At 60.2% G+C, this 21,153-nt stretch overlaps 10 protein-coding genes and 1 non-coding gene across 11 annotated transcripts; 5 read left to right on the plus strand and 6 right to left on the minus strand.

Annotated features, from left to right (window-relative positions):
- EHS24_005935 (uncharacterized protein) lies at positions 1-1,000 on the minus strand (the record flags this gene model as incomplete). Its single annotated transcript, XM_028621411.1, has 4 exons — positions 1-91; positions 412-539; positions 625-665; positions 973-1,000. The coding sequence occupies 4 exons, from the start codon at positions 998-1,000 to the stop codon at positions 1-3; spliced, it is 288 nt and encodes a 95-aa protein (XP_028477863.1).
- Positions 1,001-2,122: 1,122 nt separating this feature from the next.
- Positions 2,123-4,042, plus strand: YCK1 (casein kinase I; the record flags this gene model as incomplete). Its single annotated transcript, XM_028621412.1, has 5 exons — positions 2,123-2,267; positions 2,454-2,494; positions 2,647-2,716; positions 2,816-3,370; positions 3,429-4,042. 5 exons carry the CDS (start codon positions 2,123-2,125, stop codon positions 4,040-4,042), a joined length of 1,425 nt encoding a protein of 474 aa, XP_028477864.1.
- Positions 4,043-5,754: 1,712 nt separating this feature from the next.
- EHS24_005937 (uncharacterized protein) lies at positions 5,755-7,755 on the minus strand (the record flags this gene model as incomplete). Its single annotated transcript, XM_028621413.1, has 6 exons — positions 5,755-5,950; positions 6,018-6,171; positions 6,231-6,421; positions 6,468-6,595; positions 6,644-6,877; positions 6,937-7,755. 6 exons carry the CDS (start codon positions 7,753-7,755, stop codon positions 5,755-5,757), a joined length of 1,722 nt encoding a protein of 573 aa, XP_028477865.1.
- A 2,006-nt stretch (positions 7,756-9,761) lies between these two features.
- On the plus strand, positions 9,762-11,284 carry EHS24_005938 (uncharacterized protein; the record flags this gene model as incomplete). Its single annotated transcript, XM_028621414.1, has 6 exons — positions 9,762-9,847; positions 10,052-10,533; positions 10,581-10,635; positions 10,865-11,024; positions 11,063-11,144; positions 11,187-11,284. The coding sequence occupies 6 exons, from the start codon at positions 9,762-9,764 to the stop codon at positions 11,282-11,284; spliced, it is 963 nt and encodes a 320-aa protein (XP_028477866.1).
- A 140-nt stretch (positions 11,285-11,424) lies between these two features.
- EHS24_005939 (uncharacterized protein) lies at positions 11,425-12,405 on the minus strand (the record flags this gene model as incomplete). The annotated part of the gene is made up of 3 exons (XM_028621415.1): positions 11,425-11,846; positions 11,908-12,213; positions 12,267-12,405. The coding sequence occupies 3 exons, from the start codon at positions 12,403-12,405 to the stop codon at positions 11,425-11,427; spliced, it is 867 nt and encodes a 288-aa protein (XP_028477867.1).
- A 308-nt stretch (positions 12,406-12,713) lies between these two features.
- EHS24_005940 (uncharacterized protein) lies at positions 12,714-13,281 on the minus strand (the record flags this gene model as incomplete). The annotated part of the gene is made up of 4 exons (XM_028621416.1): positions 12,714-12,793; positions 12,833-12,887; positions 12,946-13,065; positions 13,126-13,281. The coding sequence occupies 4 exons, from the start codon at positions 13,279-13,281 to the stop codon at positions 12,714-12,716; spliced, it is 411 nt and encodes a 136-aa protein (XP_028477868.1).
- A 541-nt stretch (positions 13,282-13,822) lies between these two features.
- On the plus strand, positions 13,823-13,925 carry EHS24_005941. Its single transcript has one exon. It is a non-coding gene; the product is annotated as a tRNA-Pro (tRNA).
- Positions 13,926-14,153: 228 nt separating this feature from the next.
- On the minus strand, positions 14,154-16,017 carry EHS24_005942 (uncharacterized protein; the record flags this gene model as incomplete). Its single annotated transcript, XM_028621417.1, has 2 exons — positions 14,154-14,830; positions 14,874-16,017. The coding sequence occupies 2 exons, from the start codon at positions 16,015-16,017 to the stop codon at positions 14,154-14,156; spliced, it is 1,821 nt and encodes a 606-aa protein (XP_028477869.1).
- A 289-nt stretch (positions 16,018-16,306) lies between these two features.
- EHS24_005943 (uncharacterized protein) lies at positions 16,307-16,741 on the plus strand (the record flags this gene model as incomplete). Its single annotated transcript, XM_028621418.1, has 2 exons — positions 16,307-16,585; positions 16,631-16,741. The coding sequence occupies 2 exons, from the start codon at positions 16,307-16,309 to the stop codon at positions 16,739-16,741; spliced, it is 390 nt and encodes a 129-aa protein (XP_028477870.1).
- A 127-nt stretch (positions 16,742-16,868) lies between these two features.
- On the minus strand, positions 16,869-19,854 carry RAD15 (DNA-dependent ATPase of the nucleotide excision repair factor 4 complex; the record flags this gene model as incomplete). Its single annotated transcript, XM_028621419.1, has 14 exons — positions 16,869-17,240; positions 17,282-17,492; positions 17,531-17,607; positions 17,645-18,095; positions 18,131-18,200; positions 18,239-18,660; positions 18,813-18,955; positions 18,994-19,110; positions 19,151-19,270; positions 19,310-19,483; positions 19,542-19,619; positions 19,666-19,712; positions 19,750-19,760; positions 19,808-19,854. The coding sequence occupies 14 exons, from the start codon at positions 19,852-19,854 to the stop codon at positions 16,869-16,871; spliced, it is 2,340 nt and encodes a 779-aa protein (XP_028477871.1).
- A 349-nt stretch (positions 19,855-20,203) lies between these two features.
- EHS24_005945 (uncharacterized protein) lies at positions 20,204-21,071 on the plus strand (the record flags this gene model as incomplete). Its single annotated transcript, XM_028621420.1, has 2 exons — positions 20,204-20,343; positions 20,387-21,071. 2 exons carry the CDS (start codon positions 20,204-20,206, stop codon positions 21,069-21,071), a joined length of 825 nt encoding a protein of 274 aa, XP_028477872.1.
- Between the last annotated feature and the right edge of the window lie 82 nt (positions 21,072-21,153).

Genomic DNA, 21,153 nt, shown 5'->3' on the forward strand with positions numbered 1-21,153 from the left:
CTAGTACCGGATCTCTGCCAATGGCTCGGCCATGACCTCGGAATAGTCCAACGAACCGTCCTTGTCTTCGTCGACCTGTCCGATCAAGGCGCTGGGGGACGATGTCAGCCAAGGTTGGAGCAAGGAGAGCCATGTCACGTCATGAACAGGAAACACTTCAGTGTTTCGTGTGCGTGTCTGCGTCCAGCACGCCTCTGCTCGTGACGCCATGTGGCAAGGTGGGGGGACACGAGGAGGACGCCGTAACCCCACGTCATGGACAGGAGGACACCTGGTGCTTCGTGTCCGCGCCCGCGTCCATGTCCGTGTCCGTGTCCGTGTCCAGCACACCTCTCCTTCGTCATGCCGATATCCCCCAAAACCGACATGCCCGCCGCTTGCGGTCACGAGCAGACACCAATGAACACTTACATGTTATCACCCTTGATCATGTACAGCCCCAAGGGGATCATCTCGACCCCCTTGTCTGACGAGTACTCGCGCTCGACGCTGTCCGACAGAATCAGGTTGCAGAAGTTGTCGTTGCCCTTGAGCTTGCCCTGTTGGTCAAATGTCAGTGGGGGTGTTGTTAGAGGCGACGGCGCGCAGCGCAGTAGGCAAGTGCACAATACGCCCGGTACGCACAACAATAACCCGGCCATCATAGAGGACGACCTGGACGAGCTCTGGGAATACCTGTCAGCTAAAGGTGTCCCATCCATAACCTCATTGTTGTTGGCACGCATGGACGATGGTACAGTCGCACTCTAATCGAGAGCTGCATGGATCCTCTCTGTCTTTCTCTCTCGCTCCCTTGCCTGCGGTGTGTGTGCAAAGGACCGATGGCAGTGCGCAACCCCTGAGCCAATGTACGGGCCGCCGGCGGGGGGGTTGCACCGAGCACACCCAATGCAGAGAGGAAGGAGGTGGCGGCGCGCATGGGGTCGATACCAGTTGGGTGGTGCAGAAGGCTGCAGGATTCATTCTACTCACGGTCTCGGAATCCGTCGAGGGCAGCCATTGTTGGGATACAGCAGCGGCGGCGGCGGGTGTGGGGCAGCTGCACGCCAGTGTCGTGACTCGAGAGGGATGGGCTTGAGAGGGTGCCTTTTGGAGCAGGTGGGAGGACGAGGACGAGGAGGTGGTTGGGTAGAGTGTAGAGAGAGTGATGGGATGGCGCAGTCGGGAGCAACTGGTGGTTGTTGATGGTCTGCGGTCCTCTGTCTCGCCCTGGCGTCACTGCACGCCCGCCTGGCCTGGTCGTCCTGTATGGTGAGCCTGAGCGCGCGATCGCACCCCGGTGTGTGGCTCGCGCTTGGGTGCGGGGGGCCTGGCTGTCTGGGTGACTGTGGTGATAATGCCGGTTATAACTCCGTACCATAATAACGCTTGTGGCATGTTGTGTGTGTGTGTACACCCTAATGGCGGGTTTGGGTGATACAACCATTGTATTAGGCTCCGTCATGGGTCATATAAGGGTCACTCTGGGCTGGCTGGCTGGGCGGGGCTTTTTCCCTGGCAGCGCGGTGTTGGCTGGGCGCGGCTGGCTGGCTGCCTGGCTGCTGGCTGCTGGCTGCTGGCTGCCTGGCTGCTGGCTGCCTGGCTGCTGGGTCCAGACGGCCCTATTCATCGACCCAACCCTCATCGACGACACACACCGTCGAGCGACAGGCCCACATCCCCCGCGTCCCAACCTCACACTCCCCCCCTTCCCTCTCTCTCTCCTCGTCGCACATCTCAACCCACATCTCCCTCTCCTTCCTACACCTCTCCTCCTCTCTCTCTCTACCTCTACCTCTCTCCCTGCCCCCCCCCTCTCTTAATACACTCCCCGCTCCACACCACTCTCTCCGTCACGACACCCACACACACACACACAAAGGCAAAACGAACCCTTCACCCACACGCCTTCCCGCCAGCCACCGGCCACCGCAACCCCCTCTTCAGAGCGCGCATTCTTCAATCCTACAACGACACATCCCCGCCCAGTCCTTTTGACACCACCACCACGCCCTCTTGCTGCAGCTACAGCACAGCCCGTCGCCCCCCCGCTCGACTCCCTCCCCCCCGTCGTAGCCGTCGCCGCTGCACCCCCCCCCCCCCCTTCCTCCACCCTCCGCAGTCAATACACCGCCGCACCACCATGGCCACGACCCATGTCATTGCGTCCAACCCGAGCGCCCACCTCACGGGCTCGAGCCACTCGTCCAGCTCGAGCAACATTGTCGGCGTCCACTACAAGGTCGGCAAGAAGATCGGAGAGGGTTCATTCGGTGTCATCTTTGAAGGTACGTTGGTGAGCCCATCGCAACCATTGTGTGTGCACAGTATCCGCATTGGCGGAGCAAATGCGCGAGATCAACGGACCGAGATGCGCGCGCGCGCGCGCGCGCGCGCGTGACCGAACACACAGCGTCCACCTTTCCTCCCCCAAACTTGCAACTCGCAGAGCACCCTGCTGACACGTCCCGCAGGCACCAACCTCCTCAACTCGCAGACGGTCGCCATCAAGTTTGTACGTATCTACGGTGGTGTTGGTGGGGGTGTGTGACCCATTTCCATCACCTGCGCGCCCGGTGCCAAAAGGACCACCGCGTGGGGCCCGTGCGGCGGCGCGCGCCGAGCGAGGGTCTACTTGTCTTGTGCTAACGCCACTGTCTCTTGTAGGAGCCGCGCAAGTCTGATGCTCCTCAATTGCGGGACGAGTACCGTAGCTACAAGATTCTGAGCGGATGCCGTGAGTGGGATACATGGACGGCGACGACGGGCACGACGGACGACCAGGTCGCCTGTGTCTTGATGTTTTGGTGAGCTCGGGCACTAACTTTCCTTACAGCCGGTATCCCTCAGGTCTACTACTTTGGGCAGGAGGGTCTGCACAACATTCTGGTCATTGACCTCCTGGGCCCCTCGCTCGAGGACCTGTTTGACATGTGTGGCCGCAAGTTCTCGGTCAAGACGTGCTGCATGACTGCCCGCCAGATGCTCTCGCGTGTTCAGACCATCCACGAGAAGAACCTCATCTACCGTGACATCAAGCCCGACAACTTCCTGATCGGCCGCCCCGGTACCAAGGGTGCCGGCACCATCCACGTCGTCGACTTTGGCATGGCAAAGCAGTACCGCGACCCCAAGACTAAGCAGCACATTCCTTACCGCGAGCGCAAGAGCCTCAGCGGCACGGCGCGCTACATGTCCATCAACACCCACCTGGGTCGCGAGCAGTCGCGCCGTGACGACCTCGAGGCCCTTGGCCACGTCTTCTTCTACTTCCTGCGTGGCGGTCTGCCCTGGCAGGGCCTCAAGGCTGCTACCAACAAGCAAAAGTACGAGAAGATTGGAGAGAAGAAGCAGTCGACTCCCATCGCAGAGCTTGGCGAGGGCTACCCTCGTGAGTTGGCAAATGTTGCATGTTACTCTTCGAACCCCAGCTGACACGTTTTCCACAGCCGAGTTTGCCATCTACCTCAGCTACGTCCGCAAGCTGACCTTTGACGAGACGCCCGACTACGACTTCCTGCGCGACCTCTTTGCGACCGCGCTGCAGAACGCCGGCGAGGTCGACGACCAGGTGTACGACTGGAACCTGCTCAACAGCGGCAAGGGCTGGGAGGCTGGCACCTCGCACTCGTCTGCCGACGTGCAGCGTCAGCCCACGAGGAATCGTGACAACCGCGGCGGCGACCGCGTCGACAGGCTGCGCAACGGCTCGGGCGGCGGTGCCACCCCCAGGGGAGGCCGCAAGTCGGGCTCGGCCCTGCCCAACGCGAGCAACCAGGCGATTGTGGGCGTGTCGGCGCCATCGCACCAGAACTCGAGGCGCCAGTCCCAGCAGGGCGGCCACCCCTTCGCATCGGGCAACGCCATGACCGGCGGCGGCTACGACAACTATGATGCCAACCACGGACCCAACAAGGGCGCCCAGGCCATCTCGCCCATGAACGTCAACTCGAGGCCGGGCGGTACCGCCGGCAACTCTCAGCAGATTGGCGGCGAGGGCGACTACATGCCCGAGCACCGGAACGGCTTCCTGGCGTTCCTCACCTGCCGTTCGTGCCGGTAGCCGGTAAAGAAGACACACCCAACCGCACCTTTTTACAGGCACTCAATAATCCCCCCCTCTCCCCTCCCATTCAAACCAACATTCACGCCTCCGCCCTGCTCTCCACATCTACCCATCCATGTGCCCCCGGAACTGGAACTAGCGACACCACCATCCGTTGTCGCCCCGTTTCTACGCCTCTGTTGCTGTCGACGCTTGCATTTGCACCCTAATCGTTGTTCCTCGGTCTGTTACCCCCCCTCTCAACTACCCACCAACCCCGCCTCTGCCTCCCCACCGGCGCGTAGACTCCCCCCCTCCCTCCCTCTCTACACCCAACCAATATACCCTACATAGTTTCACACTTTTCTTCTTCTCTCTCTCTCGCTCTCTCTCTCTCCCTCTCTATCCCTCTCGCGAAGTGTCCACTGTGCATAGGATACCTCACTACCTTTTATGAAATGCAGTGGGAGTTCTGTAACGCAGCCGGCGCAGCCTGCGGCCCGCGGCCCGCGGGCGGGGCCAATCTGGGACTGACTGAGAACGATGACTGTGACGTGCTGTGAACTCTTGAACTGTGAACTGAGAACTGAGACAAGGCCACTTTACTTGGCTGACAGCGTCTGAATGCAGCAAAGTGAAACAGAGACAGAGAAGAGAGGCAAGAGAAGCGTCACGCAGTCTGCGAGCTGCGCCGGGGCGCTCTCACGTGCTGTGTGCTGGTGCGAGCGCTCCAGCAGAGTGGTGCCGAACAGAACGGCCAGAGCGAGCGCCAGTGCCCAGTGCCCACAGGCTACAGGCCACATGCCACAGGGAGGCTGAGCTAGACGCCTTTTGGCCAGAGGATCTCACAGGGGGGCCGCGCCGAGCCACCGGCCACCAACAAGAGCCACGACACGGGCGCCACACGCCACCAAAACGATCCCGACGACGAGGACGACGACGACGAAACGAAACAAACCCGCCCCGCGCGCGCGCAGAGTACTGTGAGTGTGGATGCGCAGCGCGGGAACAAGTGGCCCAGCCCCCCACGCGCTTCCGTGCTTTGCTTCGAGAGCTGGATATCCCAGATACATGGGGATATATGGAGGATATGGGGGGGGGGATCTGCTCGCGGTGCCTCGTGCCGTGCCGTGGTTTGAGCAAAGGCGCGAGCGAACGCTAGGCGTGTGCTATGGGAATGGGCCCAGGCAGAGCAGCTGGCAGCCACCGCGTCAGCGTGCCAGCGTCGGGTCACGCTGGAGCAACAAGCGTGGAGAAGCCTCTGGCTGCAGTTGGTTCGTTGGCGATGGAGTTTCTCGTAGCTGGCCGCTGGTTGGCTAGGTTGGAGGAAGGCAGGTTGTGGCCACGGAAGGAAGGTTACACGGTGAGACGGTGAGGGATTAACGGGGGTGTACTTTGCCACGAACGGATGGCGTGAGATGTGGGAAGATGGATCATGGAGGAGCCGTCGTGGGGCGAGATAACGAGTGCGTCGGGGGATCCATCTCGTCGTTGGGGCAGAGATGAGGTGCATGCCGGTCTGTAAAGTGGGGTAGGTACATACCCGTTACGCAGACAGGAATGGCGAGTTGGGCACATGCCGCATCGCCAACCGCTCTCAACTGTGGGCGACGCTCTGGCAGTAACTGGCCGCTGGGTTGATCGCGTTGGGTGTAGCCTATGTTGTGGCACTTGCAAAACGTCACGCACGAGATTCATTCTTCTGGCTATATACAGCACTCTCCCATCTACTACACCTTGGGCACACGGCGGACCAGCACGGGCATCTGGATACCCTTGTCCTCCTCGCCAGCGACGTGCGGGCGCATCACGATCGCGTGGCCGTGGCGCACCATTGTGGGCTTTGCGGGCGGCTGCACAAACTCGTAGCTGCGCAGCAGGACGAACAGGACCGTCTTGATCTCCAGAATGGCAAACCGCCAGCCGCTGGAGTTGGGTGTGTGTCAGCAGAAAAGCAGAGACGGTGGAACGGAACGTTGGAAGGATCACGTACAGGCAGTTGTGCGGGCCGCCGATGAACGTGATGAGGTTGCCCCACACGCCCGGGACGTTTGCGCGCGGGTACGTCGCGTCGTCGTACCTGTCTGGGTTGAACACGTCCGCGTCTGGTCCCCAGACCTCTTTGGAGCGGTTGATCTCGTTGATCGCTGTGGGCGGGTGGTTCAGCGCCGTGCTCTCTGCTACTACTGACGCTGGGGGCACTCACGGACGACAAACTCGGTGCCCTTGGAAACCACGATCGAATCCATCAGCTTGCCGTCGCGGCCCATGACGGGCGTGGAGAGCGGGACGACGGCGTCCTTGGCACACTCGCGCACGACTTCGGGGAGCGGGGGGTCGAAGCGCAGCAGCTCGCGCACAAACTTGTCCAGGTAAGGCAGGGCCATGAGGTCGTCGCTGGCAGGGGTCAGCTTGGTTGCGCCAGTCACGCAACTGAGCTCACGCTTCCGGGCGGTCGTCAAAGACGCCGTCGACCTCTTCACGGAGGCGGGCCTGGATATCCGGGTTCTGGTACAGGTGCATTGCGGCCCACGACATGGCGGTCGCCGAGGTCTCGTTACCGGCCAACATCTGATGGTGTCAGCTGCGTTCGCATAAGGGCCGCCCAGCTGCACCTACCAAAGAGCCGATCTGGCCAAGCACCTCCTCGTCGGTCAGCTTCTCGCTGGGCTTGAGGTCCGGAGCCATGTTGTACTTGAGCAGCAGCGAGAGCGTGTCCTTGCCCACCTCGGCGCCCTTGCCGAGCTTGACGTCCTCGCGCTCAAACTCCTTTTTGCGCGCGGCCACAATCTCCTTTCCGATGCGGTTCTGCTCTACCAGGGTCCGCTTCATGGCCTTTGTGTTGTTTGTAGGCTGTCACAGGTATGTCAGCGCTGCAAGTTCCATGTATACCGCCGCCGTAGCACACATACAATGGCAAAGAGGGCCGGGTACGAGTGCTGGAACAGGCGGAAGAGGGAGATTTGCGACAGCGAGTTCATGACGTCCATGAAGCCGTCTCCCAGCGGGTTGGGCAGGCCCTTTTGCGCGTTGAACTGGTAGTTGAAGCCGACGATACCAATCACGTCGAGCGCGGCACGGATCGTAAAGTCCAAAAGGTCCACCAGGGCACCGCTCCTGGCTCCCTCGGGTGTACCCCTCGGGCCACCTTTACCAGCGTCGGCGTCGTCGACAATCTTGCCCAGCGCGTCGGCGAGGTCGTATGCCTTGTTCCAGAACACGGGGATCATGGCCTTGACGTTGGTCAAGCTGAACGCCGGCGACAGAATCTTGCGCTGGCGCTTGTGCGCCGCGTCCTCGACGGCCAGCACACCCTTTCCACACAGCAGCAGCATGGTCGCGTTGAACCCGGACTCGCGGTGGAACTCTTCCGTGTGGTTCAGGACGTATCCGATCGCCGTGAGGTCGGTCGACACGACGCGCCAGCTGCCCAGCAGAGCACGGAAGCGCAGCGTAGGACCATACTTGGCCGCCCAGGCCTTGTACACGCCGCCCACGGGACCGGTTACTTGGTCCGCAAGGCTTCCAAAGACGACAGACGAGGGGGCAGGGCCGGAGAGGTTGCGGAACGGCAGGCGGGCAGCGCGGAGGGGGTACATGACGACGAGCGCGCAGACGATGGTGCCAACCACCAGGCCCACGGCAGTCCATGGATTCGACAAGGTCGGCGGTTTAAAGTCCTCCCATGCGGTCGATAAGGTGTGTTGGACGTCCTCCCAGAGCGGCGACATTGTGGTGTGCGTGAGGTAGAGGGTTGGTGGGCGAGGAGGTGAGAGGGCGAGAGAGAGAGAGTTGCGGAGAACATGGCTGCAGTGCTGCTCGTCGTGGGCTACTTATGCAGTCTGCGCTACGCTCATGTGACCGTCTGGGATCGGTTGTGTCGACAAACCCACTGGATACAGCATTCACGGGGATGACTCGGAGATGACATAAAGCACGCAGTCATAAGTGGTGGATTCATGGGCGCGTGTTTTCTGGCATGTCACTCTGAACAATGACCCGGTCGCCGAGATACTCACCGTCTCACCGTCTGTGCCAAGGCTAGCGACAATGTCGCGGGCATGCCATGTGGGCAGGGGAAGGGTCGGTTTGTTGTCCATATGGCGCGCGCGTTTTGCGAGGCAGGCTGCGGGTGTCATGGTGGCATTACGCGGAGGCATCTTGAGCAATTGAGATCATCATGTAACGAGGCAGCTCCAACCTCCAGCTGGGGCCAGGGGGTGACCTCGGGAAGGTAGTGTTGTGAGCGAACAAGCAGATTCGCTGTACAGTGGATGCTATAGAAGGCCAACGCGTAGACATGCGATGGACGTGGGTCGCTGCACTTGACCGGGATTTCTGTGACTTGTTCAGCGATCAGCGCGCAATGCCTCGTCAGTCATTGGAACAGATTAGCACGTCCATGACAGTCGTCGTCCCTTCCGGGAAGCGTGTGGAACCCCCACGGGGATGCGTACCGGTCGTGAAGGATGTGGTATGTATCACTGGGAGGCCACGGGGTAGTAAGAAGGGAAGGGAGAAACGAGACACAGTCTGTCAGCAAGACGTTTGCTTTTCATGGACGGCCGGGTGGGGATCCGGGGACTCCATCCGGGGATATCCCGGGGCATGCCGGATCCCCTCTGCCTGACACACAGCATCGCCGCCATATCCGCGACTTGATGGCTCGTGTGATCTAGGCGTGCTGGTCAAGGTCCTACAATGCAGCTCCTTCATACGACGAGCGTCCCACAGCTGAGTCATGCAGGCTGCGGGAGGCCAGGCTGCTGGTTGTGGCAGGGAGGGCCCGGTCCCGACTGTGGTACTGTGGAGGTATACAACCAAGCCGCCGGGGGTTATTATCTTGACTGGTCTGGATGTCGGCTTCAACAACTGCTGCCTTTGGTGTGCCCTCGTATCGTTGGACGTTTCCTCTGGCGTCTTGATCCTTCCTGGGATGGGTGTCCTCAGAACTCGGAAGTCGAAGCAGTAGAGCAGTAGACTCGGTCAAGTAAAAGAGGTGCTGCAAAGTTCCAAAGCTCCAGGCAAGGCGGGATCCTGGATTGTGCCCATCAGAACGCACATGAGGACACTGTCTCTACTACCAACGGAGACGTCCCAGAGGAGAAGCATCCGCGGTGGCCAGCAGCGGCAACTGTGCTGCCAGTGCACCTAGCTGTCACCCTGTCGGCGTCCAGCGTGCAGATAGCTGACTCGACGCGACAAACCTTTTGCGCAGCAGCCCAGGTCTCAATCAGGACTCGGCGCGCGCGCACGGTGCGTTCCAGTCGGGTAAATAACGACACGCCGCCGTTGTCATACATTGTCCGCTATCTTCTGCCTATCCCGTGGTGTGTGAGATTTCAGCAGCACCGACACGTTCGCCAGGTGCATGCATGCATGCAGCAAGGGCCGCACATGAGGATAAGAGAGAGAGAGAGAGAGAGAGGGAGAGGGAGAGGGAGAGGGAGAGGGAGAGGGTAGTCGCACGCGCCGGGAGCGCAGCCACAGGACATTGCACACTTGCTGGGTGGCTGATTGGCTGGGTGGGTGCGAGATTATGGGCAGTGTTTTGGTATCTGGGCCCATTGTGTCAATGACGTACAAGTGGCCCCCCCAAAGACAAGAGCTGAGAGAGCTGAGACAGGACGTGTCTGTCGCGTGCACACCACCACTCTCCGGCCACATCTGCAACACACCAAAAGCACGACATCCTATAACCTCCTCCGTCCACCCACTCACCCTTTCAACCCACACCATGTCGACCACCCCACCAGCCATCACATCAACCGCAACCACCACCATCGTCCACAAGGGGGCCGTCGCCGTCCTCACAGGCGCTGCGTGAGTACAATACACCGCCCCTTACACATTGCCCACACCTCCACCCCCCTCCACCGCGCACCCCGTCGCCGTCGTTCGGCGTACGCCGTCAGACGTACGCCGTCCGACGTGTCCGTGTAACAGCCCGCACACGCATGCGCACCATCCTCCCCCGCCCCACCCCCCGACCTCCTGGCCTGGCCTGGCCGGCACTGACCCACCTAGCTCCGGCCTCGGTCTCGCCGCCGCAAAGCAGCTCGCAAGGGAAGGTCTCCACATTGTGCTCGTGGACGTTGCCCCGCTCGACGATGCGGTCGCAGCCATAAAGGCCATTGAGGGAGGCGGCGACGTCGTCCCCGTCACCTGCGACGTCTCGCAGGTCAGCCAGGTCGTTGCGCTGCGCGAAAAGGTCCTCGACCTCTACGGCGAGGTGCATTTCCTCTTCAACAATGCCGGCACGTCCAAGCCCTGTCCGGCCTTTTCGCTCACCCGCGACCTGGCCGACCTCCAGAGCTCGTGGTCCGACGTCCTCGGCGTCAACATGATGGGCATTATCAACGTCGCCCAGGTGTTTGCCCCGACCATGGCGCGTCAGGAGAACGCAAGTGTCATTGTGTGCACGGGTTCCAAGCAGGGCATCACGGCCCCTCCCGGTAACGCTGGCTACAACGTCTCCAAGGCAGCCGTCAAGATCTTCACCGAGCAGCGTGGGTGCCACTGCCCGAGAGGCCTTTTATGCTGACCCAAAACCCAGTTGCCTACGAACTGCGCAACTCGCCCGACTGCGTCTGCACCGCCCACCTCTTCATGTGAGTGACAGAACCATGGGCGGACAGAAGCAGCACATCCGAGTCGACGAGCATGGCGTGCTCCACCGCCGCATCTCTCACCACCTCGTGTGTTTGCCTAGCCCGCGTTCACCGAGATAGTGGCGCAGAGGTGGCGGCCACCCGTGCGCTCATCTGACAAACAAACGTGACGCACGGATGATCTTGCTGTGTGGTTCGCCAAAAGGCGCTTTGCTGACACCCCGAACAGCCCCGGTTGGGTCTTCACCGGCATGAGCGGCGCCAACGACCCCACCAAGACCAAGCCCCCGGGCGCGTGGACTCCCGAGCAGACCGTCGAGTACATGTTCGAAAAGGTCCTTGTTGAGGACGACTTTTACGTCATCTGCCCCGATAACGAGACCACATCGGTGAGTTCAGCCCCTGCCTCCCTCTGTCTAACTCTCAGGCGGTGGACAAGGCGCGGATCCAGTGGTCCCTCGGCGACATTATCGAGGGCCGCCCCGCTCTCTCGCGCTGGCATCCGGCTTGTGAGTTGGCCTATGACTATCATCGCTAACTCTCTCCCCCAGACGAGGCGCGCTTCGACGAGTTTGTCACCGGCAAGCAGGGCCTCGCGGCCCGCTCCAGGAGTCGTGGTCGCGGTCTCGACCGCATCCCGGATGTGTAGTTGCAACATGCTGCATGAAGTGGAGGAGGAGGTGGAGGAGGAGGAGGAGAGGTGGGGGAGTGGGTGGTCTTATGAAATGCGAAACGAACAATGCAAAGTGGCCTGGAGCGATGGCTATTGGGGGGAGTGGAGGATGCAGTCTAGCTGTCAAGCGTCTTGACCTGGTCCATGGCCTGCGAGCGGCTGAACAGCAGCTCCTCCTCTTCCTGGATCTCTGCCAGGCGCTTGTCAATCTCGCGACGCCGCTTCTCCAGGGTCTCGAGGTACTCGTCGTCGCTGATCTGCCTCACGGGCGAGACCTTCTCGAGGATGCGCAAGATGCGCTGCGAGAGGGGCGACGAGCCGACGGTTTCGTCCTTGCGGCGCGGCGCGTCAAACGCCTCCTCGCTGCTTGCCGCGGGCTCGGGCACAAACTCGCGGGTCACGAGCTCTGGGGCGCCGGCGGCCGCGCGCTTGGTGAGGACCTGAAGTCGCTTGACGCGGACGCTGTTGATGATGAACTGTGTCAAGGTCGTGAACGCGGCCACACCAAGACCCATGGGAACCGCAGCGCGTGGGCGGCCTGGTAGGTCAGCTTTAGTCCTCTCCGATTTAGCTGTCTCTGCCACCACCCCCTCACGTACGAGTCAAAAGGCCATAGATGGTACCCGTCGCACCGCCCGCAATGGCCGTGTCGAGCAGCCTGTCCCTCCGCACCTCCTTGATGGTAGGCGCACGCACAGTCGCAGCACTAGTGAGCTCGTCGTACCGCCGCGCGTAGCCGGGCGAGCCCCGTTCGCCCACGAGAATCGGCGACACGAGGTACTCTCTCAAGCCGAAGAACGAGAGGCCCGCAATACCGCAGTTGATGGCCATGCCCGTCGCGTACGGAAAGGGGTCTTGGCGGCGCTTGATGCCGATCGCGACGCCGAGGCAGCCGCCAAAGATGGCTAAGAGGTGTTAGCGAGCTGAAACCCAAAATCCAAGCAGGTGGTGAGCTCACCACTCGCGACGACGGCGCTGGCGACGAAGAGCGGCGCGTTCGGGTCCATTGGGAACTCGGGCGCAGCCTTCTTCGTCGTCTCTGCCGCTGTTATTGGTGCCTGCGCAGGCGCTGGCACTGGCGCTGGGGTGGCCGACATGGTGTTGGGGTTGTTGTTGTTGTTGATGTGTCTAGAGTGGATGGAAATCTCGGGCACTTGGGCTCTCTCCGACTTTCGTTGTGCGGAAGCAAATGGGTCCACGTTCGTGAGTGGCACTTGAGGGGTGCATCAGAATATCGCCTCTAGGTATTGGCGAGACGCAACATGCATTCGTTTAAGGAGTCTGTAACTATGATCCACTATGCGCAGCGGTACAGCTTTCTCTTCCTCAACATCATTCACGACGTCAATGGCAAAATGTCCACAGGCGTACACATGACTGGAAAACAGTATTAAGAATGGTAGCTTTAAAAGTTGAGCTTACGCACAACCTCCTCGACCCACGGACGCGCAATCTCCTCAAACCATTCCTCGGTCTTGGCAAAACCTGTCGTCAGTTGAGATAGGCATGTACGGCCGCACGTACCCAGAAGATTGTAGGTGGCCGCGACCACCGCCTCGAGAATGTCTGCCGCCACTTTCTGAACATCACGTCAGCTTTCTGTTCCTCTCGTCACGGATCGGCAGGTGCGTACATACCGTGGGGACGAGCGTGAGTTTACCATTACGCGTCGCGAGCGAGAAGGCCATGTCCAGGATGCCGGACTCGAGGCAGACGCTAGCGAGGGCCGCGTTGCTTCCGACATGAGCGACAATGGCCTGCGCCGTCCGGTCAGCTTGCAGTTCGTTACCCCATCACAGCAGTAGAATGAGACGTACGGCACGAACACCGACATGATCGGTGTACTTCTTTCCAATGGCGTGCAGGATGAGAGCGATCACCGCATCTCCGTCAAACGCAAGGTGGCTGTGGGAGCTGTCCTTGCGCAAAAGCATGCAGCGCAGGTGTGGCGCCGCCAAAGCGTCTTGGAGCATGTTGGCCTTGGGGAGGCTCCCGTTCCCTTTGGCCTTGGCTTTGACACCGACAACCGCGGCAGAGTACAGATCGATCAGAGTGAGGGAGGGAGGGAGGGTACGAGCTAGGTAAAGCGAGCGGAATGAACTTGGCCGGCTTCCAGCTGGGAACCGTCCTTGGCGTAATCTTGGTGGTGGTACCCATGGCGGAGTGGTGAGAACGGGGATATGGGCGATGTCACGAGAAGAGTATATGCATCTGTACTCACACAGCCGCAGGCCATCATGGGATCCCAGGATGATGCAAGAATGTGGCCACGCCCGACAAGGTCTTATCTCAGCTTCGATCAGCCATCATCAACGAAACCGGTGTCACTTTGTGTCCATCATTGCTGTCCACTCGGACCGCGACCCTCCCACCCTAAGACCTCCTCAATCAACCCCCTTTGGAAACCAAGTCCACACGACCTCGACCCACTAACAGCGAGTCGCGGCCCCTTCAAAGGCAAGAAAGAACAGGCAGACGGCTCGCGGAACAGACGGAAAAACCAAAAACATCAAGGCTCTCGTGGTGTAGTGGCTATCATACTTTCTTAGGGTCCAGTCGGTCTCTAATCCTTCGACAGCTATGGAAGTGGTCCTGGGTTCAAATCCCGGCGAGGGCCTTCGTTTTTGGCTTCTTCTGGACCCCCCATGCATGCCATGCATTATACGGGTTGTGTGCTGGACGTTTGTTGGTTGAAGAGAGATGCAGAGATGGTGTGGTGATGGAAAAAAGCCGATCAGTGATCAGTGATCGGCACGCGTTTCACAACTGCCGCGGCTAAACGTTGCCGTTTCCAGACTTGTTACACTGCCTCATGCATGGCCTAGATGCTCCTCTCTGTCTCTCTCTACAGGTCCTCGCCCTGCCACGTCCACCGCTTCGCCAGATCCCACATGCCCTCATACTTTGGCGTGAGGAAGTCCTTGCCCAGGCGGTCCGACTCGACATGACGCGCGCGGAAAATCTTGAACATGCGCTCGGGAATCTCGCCTTCCCACATGACCTCGCACTTGTTCTCGCTCATGTCGGGACCCTCCTCCTCTCCGTCCTTCTTCTTCTTCTTCTCGGCGTCCTCGTCTCCCGACTCTTCCGAGTCGCTCCTGTCGCCGTCGTTTCCGTGCGGGCGCGCCTCCTCGGTCCAGTCGATACGGTTCGTCATGAGCTGGCGGTAGTGCTTGATCTTCTTGGCGACACCCTCGACAACAATGACGGCAAAGTTGGGCGCAAAGATGCACAGGCCTGACAGGAGGTCGTGCTTGGCGGTCTCGCGCACCTTGAAGATGTGGCGACCGTTGGTGAGGTACTTTACAATGTACACGGTGGCGAACAAGCCCTTGCTCTCGTGCTGCATGTTTTTCTGGTACTCCTTCTCGACCACTTGCTCGGGCGTGAGCTTGCGCTGCTCGTTGTCCTTTTCGTGCCGCAACTGTCGCATCACCACCTCGCGGCGGACCTTTGCTTCGACCTTGGTCGGGTCTTGCACCGCGTCCGACGTGAGGACCTTCATGAGGTTGGCAAGGCGCACTGGAGAATGTCAGTTTTATCGACCGGGGGCGATTCAACTCACCCTTTGGCGGGTCTGGGGGGATCAGACCCATCTTTTGCCTATCGCGCTTGTCCTCGAGCTCGGCAAGACGGCGCTGCCTGCGCATCTTCTTCTGCTCCTTCTTCGTGAGCATGAGCGAGCGCTCGGTCGTCTTGCGGTCCGAGGGCGCAGGGATGGGGATGGGGTGCTGGACAAGGTGGGTGATGAGCGACTCGCCAGAGGTGCGGAAGTAGGTGTCGGCCTCGACAATGTTGTCGTACGTAGTGCCGGTGGGGAGGATACCCTCGTCCCACCACTCGACGACGGGGGGCTGCGCGCGCTTGAGTGAACGTTGGAGCACGTCAAACTCAGAGTCGAGACCGGCTTTACGCGACTGTGCCTCGATACGCTGCTTGAGCTCCTCGAGCTTGATCTCGTTACGCAGCTGGTCGCCCTGCTTGATGTACCTGCCAGGCGTGGAGAACTGCATCTTGCGCGACTTGCGCTGGCGGGCCGACGGACCAGCCTCGTCGTCGGGAGCGCCGCTTGCGGCCGCGCTGGTCGACGCGTACGGGTTCGACACGACCGCAGTGACGGGAACCGGTGCGTTGGCCGCGACCTTTTGGGCCTCCTCGGCAGCAGCAGCGTTGGCACGCACAGTCGAAAACTTGGGCGCCATCGTCTTGTACCTGTCGCGCATGGCCTGCTTCTCGTTCTTCTCCTTGCCGCCGCCGCCGGCTCCGTTGCCGGTATCACCCATGAGGAGCGGGTGCAGCGCGACCGAGCTCACACCGCCGCTCGACGAGGCAGGCTTGGGCTTGGCCGCCGCCGCGCTGCTCGACGCAAGCGCGCCCGCGCCAGACAGGTATGGGTTGGCCTGCTTGTTCTTGAGCGCGTCGATGCGCGCCTTGGCGGCCGCAATCCTCGCGGCAATCTCGGGGTCGACCGTCGGCTTGGGAGGGAGCGCGGCCGGTCCCGGCGCAGCAAAGGACGTCGATGCCGAGGGGGCCGGCGGCGCAGGCGACGCCGAGCCACTCGCTGAGCCGCTCTTCTGGGCGTTCAAGCGCGCCTCGACCTCGGCCTTTTTGGCTGCGATCTGGGCACGGATGGCGGCCAGGTCGAGCGCCGGCTTCTTTGCTGGCGGCTGCCCTGCGGGCGGGCCGTCTGCGGGACGACGGCCGGACATGGTGTCTGTGGATGTGATGGACGGAGGGAGTGGGTGTCGAGCTTGGAAGCGTCATCGACCCAGGCAAACAATCATCTTGGGTGGCGAAACAAGTGCCACACGCCCAATAACCGCCAAATCTCCGCTCACCCACAGCCAGCCAGCCAGCCGCTCCCGCCCACAGGCCGCACGCCCAATCTGCTCCCGCCGCCCAAGCTCTCGGCGACGGACGGTGGATGCTCTCGACGACCACTCAGATCGAGCTCATTGCCGGCGCCAGGAATCGTCCTTGTACTCGACGTCCACCACCATGACCACCATCCCGTCCCGTCTGGCCAAGTCGGTCCACATCGCCAAGTCGATGGAGGAGGCCCGCCGCCTCACCATCGACGCCTACCGCGCGTGGTACCGCTCCGCTCCCGAGATTTGCGCCCTGTACGCGCTCAACGTCTCTCCCTCGGCCATCCGTCTCAAGATCCGCCAGGACTTTGAGAAGCACCGCGACATCCAGGACATCAACGTCATCAACCTCCTCCTCCACAAGAACCAGCAGGAGTACCAGGAGACCATGAACTGCTGGAAGCAGGAGGTGAGAGGTCGCCCTTACAACAGACTGGCTGACCTTTGCTCCCAGCCCAACATTATGCACTGGTTCAAGCCCCTCGACGACCCAGCACCACCAGCCACGTTCATGGAGAAGTTCTACGCCGGACGCGACGACCCCAAGACGGTCGCCTCGTTCTAAACGCCAAATATGCATGGTATAGCAGAGACAGAGACCTTTGCCTAAAGATACAAATGACATGACATGACGTGTGCCTACTGACCGCCTAACCTCTCTACTGGCAATAATGGCAAGATAGCGCTCCACTCTACACGTCCTCGGGAAAGTCAACAGCCGCGAGCGCCGCGTCGTCAATGTCGAAATGGTCCATCTCGACGTCTGCGTCGTCGATACGCGCGCCCCCAGCAGCGCCGTTGGCAGTGGTGGGTCCAAACGCGTCGTCCATTTCCTCGGCCGCGCGCTCAAGGTCCTCACGGTCCTTGCGCTGGCGCTCCTCAATGTCCTCCAGCGTCCAGAGCGAGATACCAGTCTGGGTGTGGTCGAACGGCTGGGAGATCTGGCGGATAAACTTCTTGGCGAGCACCACGGCCATATCAGTGGACAGGTTTGAGTGCGCGTCTGTGATGTACTGGTTGATCCAGCGAGGAAGCTTGGAACGCTTGTCCTGGCGGGCAAAGCGCTGCTGGGTTAGCTTCACAACCAACAAAAGGCGCAACCCACCTTGTCGGCAAACACCATGAGTCCCCAGTCGGTCTTTCCACGAAGGACACGACCGACACACTGGGCGGCGTGACGCATGGCGTCGAATGTCAGGTAGTCGTTCTCCCTGATCCTGTGGTTGTCGCGAAGGAACTCGAGGCGCGCCTTGAGGATACGACTTTCAGTGTATTGGTACGGGATACCGAACATGATGACTGCACGTCCATAGTTGCTTGACGGTCAGTGTTTACCACTTCGAAGGAGACATACTGGTCAAAGTCGATACCCTCAGACACCTTTCCACGTGCGACGGAAAGCAGGACGGCGCCACGACCGTTGTTGCAGGCCTGCGGTGTGAGCTAACGCCGGAAGAGGTGAGCTCACCTCTCGATAGTTCTTGAGTGCAATACTTGTCTCCATTGCGTCTGGTGTCTCGACGAACAGGAGCTTGTGCTTCCACACCTCGCTTAGGATACCCATGTCGTACCAGGCACTGACAATCGACTCCATGTAGAGATAAGACGGGAAGAAGGCGACAACACCGTCGGGAACAGTCCGGGCGAGGTCGATGAGAATACTGCCAAAGTTGCGCACCACTGCGGGGTCGTTACGGACCTCGAAGCGAGACGAGATGGGCACTTGATCGGAGCCGCGTGTAATAACCATGGGCAAGAAGGCGTTGCGCGTGAGGGTCATGGGGTATGACTCCTGGATGACAGGCTGGAACTGGAGGATCTTGGGGTACATGTCGAGGGGAGAGATGGTACCGGATGTAATGATGACGCTGCTGAAGCGCTCAAAGACGGGCGCAATGGCCAGCGAGGGGTCGAGGCAGCTGTCCGTTAGGTCACGTCCGATGCAGAAACGTACGTGAAGTGGAAAATGGGGTTTGGCACAGTGGCATGCTCAGTCTCGTAAGGCTCGAGAATCAGCAAGAAGCCTGCGGTCAGCACACGTTTAGCACGTATGGGTACCCACCCTTGTCGTAGGTTGCCACAAGGGTAGCAAAGCCGGCAATCTTCTGCAGAGCCGAGTGCTCCTCGAGGTTGGTGAGCTCGAGGGTGCGGATAAGCGACGTAAGTCGTTCCGCGCAGAACTGAAGGGGTCGCTTCTCAATGTAGGTAATCTCCTTGAGATGTGCCAGGAAGGACTGTGGTGTCTCGGCGACGACGTGAAGGACGCGCATACGAGTCTTGAGATACTCGATAAAGCGCTTGAGGAAGGCGATGAAATGCTCAGCTTTGCGAATGTTTCCAGGGATGGCCTCCTGGATCATGTCGTCTGACAGAACCGGGTTGGCCAACAAGTCGTCTTCCTCGTTGTGGTCGTTTGCTTCTCGGAGACCCGAAACGAGCTTCTCGTACTCGTCTGTCAACTTTTGCGCGTCCGAGGCCTTGACCCTGATTGTCAGCTCGAGCGTGTTGTAGGATCCTCACTCGTCAATCTTGTCTCCAATCTTGGCGACACTGCGCGCAGCCGATTCGAGCATGGGTCGAGTGAGGTCGATGGACAGCGATTCGATGCAGACGTTGTCTGGTGGGTGAGCGCGAACCAGCTTAGGGCACCCTTACCAATATTATGCGCCTCGTCAAAAATAACGATTGCCTCCTTGCTCAACTCTTGAGACACCTGCTCGGCAACCTTGGGGTCAAGGAGGTAGTGGAACGAGTAGATGATCACGTCGACGTAGGGCATCTGATGTTAGCAGGTGAATGCGGGCTTTTTGTACCTACCATTCGACGGATAGTAAAGTAGGGGCAGACGCCCTTCTCCTGGCCATACTTCTTGATGTCATCGAGGGTGAACACGCCCTCTGGGATGAGTTCGCCCGTCTCATAGTTGTTGAGTTCCTGCGAGGTGTCAGTCTTCGTTGACTCCCCTTCCACCTACCTCATGCCACGAGCACAGCGGGACACTGCCAGGATCCGCACGCCCCCTTTCACATGCATATGACGAGGTAAGGTCACGACACCGCGAGTCGACGACCTTGCCCTTCTTCTCTTTGTTGACCTGTACGGGTAAGCACGATCGCAGTCCGGACACACCCACCTCTGGATTCAAGCACATGTTCTTGCGCGAGGTCAATCCCAGACCACGGAATCCCTCATCCTTGACTCCCATCTCTTCGCGATACTCCATCAGACGCTTGAGCTCGGCCAGCGCCTTCTCGATCTCGGGTACGGTACGCGAGCAGTAGATGAGCTTGCGCTTCTCGGGGTAGAACTGGGGGGCGCGGTGTGAGTGACGAGCTGAGGATGAACAAGCCAAGACCAGCTCTCACCTGCATGTACGAGACAATCAGACTGAGCAGCGAGACCGTCTTGCCTGTTCCCGAGGGCATCTCGAGTACACAGTGGCCCTGTTCGTCAGCTAGGACCACGAGCATTGATCACAAGGAAGCTCACCCCGGCATCAAGTGTCTTCTTCAGGTCGCACATGTACGAGTATTGCTCTGGAGTTGGTTAGGCGGTCCTCGTTCTGTAACTCACCTGGATACAGCCTGTATGCGTCAGTTACATTCTTTGTTGTACGAAGTAGTCAACTCACCTCTCGTATGGGAACAGGACCGGCAGGTCATCGATCATAAACTTCATGCTGGGCCGAGAGCGCTGCGGTGCGAGGGATGTTGCGCCGCCAGGCAGGTACTAGCTCCGCTGTTTTTGTCGTGCTGTTGCCACCTGTTCTCGCCTGTGTAAAGCGTTTGTAAAGGAGGACTGGACCCGGTGGCGAGGGCAGGAGTGATGTCGAGGAAGTAAGTACAGGTACGATCGCAAGTCCAGTCAACCTGGTCGCGCCGTTATGTCATGCGGGACCTCCACTTTTTATTAGGAAGAGGTTCCTAATGAGACTTTGTAATGAGGCCAAGTTGTTCCACCTCCACATTCAATGTCCACTTGAAGCCACCAGAGACATGAGCACTATGCTCTTGGCATTGTCCACACCATGGCAGCTACCGACGAACACGGCCCCGAGGCCGGGGGCAGCCCGACACCTCTCCTGTCAATGACTGCCACTCAAGAGGCTCGCCTGAGGGACCACCTCGATGCCAAGCTCCTCGCGCTCGAACGCGACGCGCGCAAGAGGTCAGTTAGCCCCGGCTCATCGCAATAGCTGACCCCCCTCTAGACGCCTGGGACCCCTCTCCGCCCTCCTCCAGCGGCTCACACCCGTCCTGCACCTCATCCTTCAGATCCCCGCCCTCGAGCCATGGAACTCGATGCGCATCGCCTATCTCCTGCGCTACACCGCCGCCATCATGGACTATATCACCTCGTTACCGCTCATCGAGATCCCGCTGCACCCGCCCGCAGGCGTGTCCCCCGAAGAGGAGATGCAGCGCGAGGAAGACGAGGCCGGGGAGACTATGCGCGCCATGCTCGACTATCTGAAAGAGGTGGAGCGTGGGTGGCTCGCTGTCCTCGGCGGCGAAGGGTGGATCGAACCCGAGGACGAGGACGACGAGGCGCCGCAGCCGCCGGTCTCGGTGCCGGTCCCGGGCGCCGGCGAGGTGGACCAGACGTCCCGTGTGAGGCTGCGCTCCATGGTGGATGCGGCACGCGACAAGCTGCTGGCCTGGGCACGACCGTATGGCGATTTTGGAGGCGAGGTCTTGGGGCCTGACGGCGACGACGAGGACGAGCTCGTCCCTGTCGAGGATACGGTTGGGTGGGAGGCAGAGGTCACCGGTCTCTGGGGCGGCATCCTCATTGCTCTGGATACGGCGCAGCAGGACGATATTGTGATGGAGGATGAGCAGGAGCAGGAACAGAAGCAGGAGCAGGACAAGCAGCAGGACGACACAACCGGATGAGTAAAAACAAATGCATACATGGAGCCCCTTCTGTCATTCTCTCGTTGACACCTGCCTTGACTGCCGCCTCGGTCTCCTCGTG

This window comes from Apiotrichum porosum (assembly GCF_003942205.1).
Source record: "Apiotrichum porosum strain DSM 27194 chromosome Unknown scaffold_3, whole genome shotgun sequence".
Classification (NCBI taxonomy): domain Eukaryota; kingdom Fungi; phylum Basidiomycota; class Tremellomycetes; order Trichosporonales; family Trichosporonaceae; genus Apiotrichum; species Apiotrichum porosum.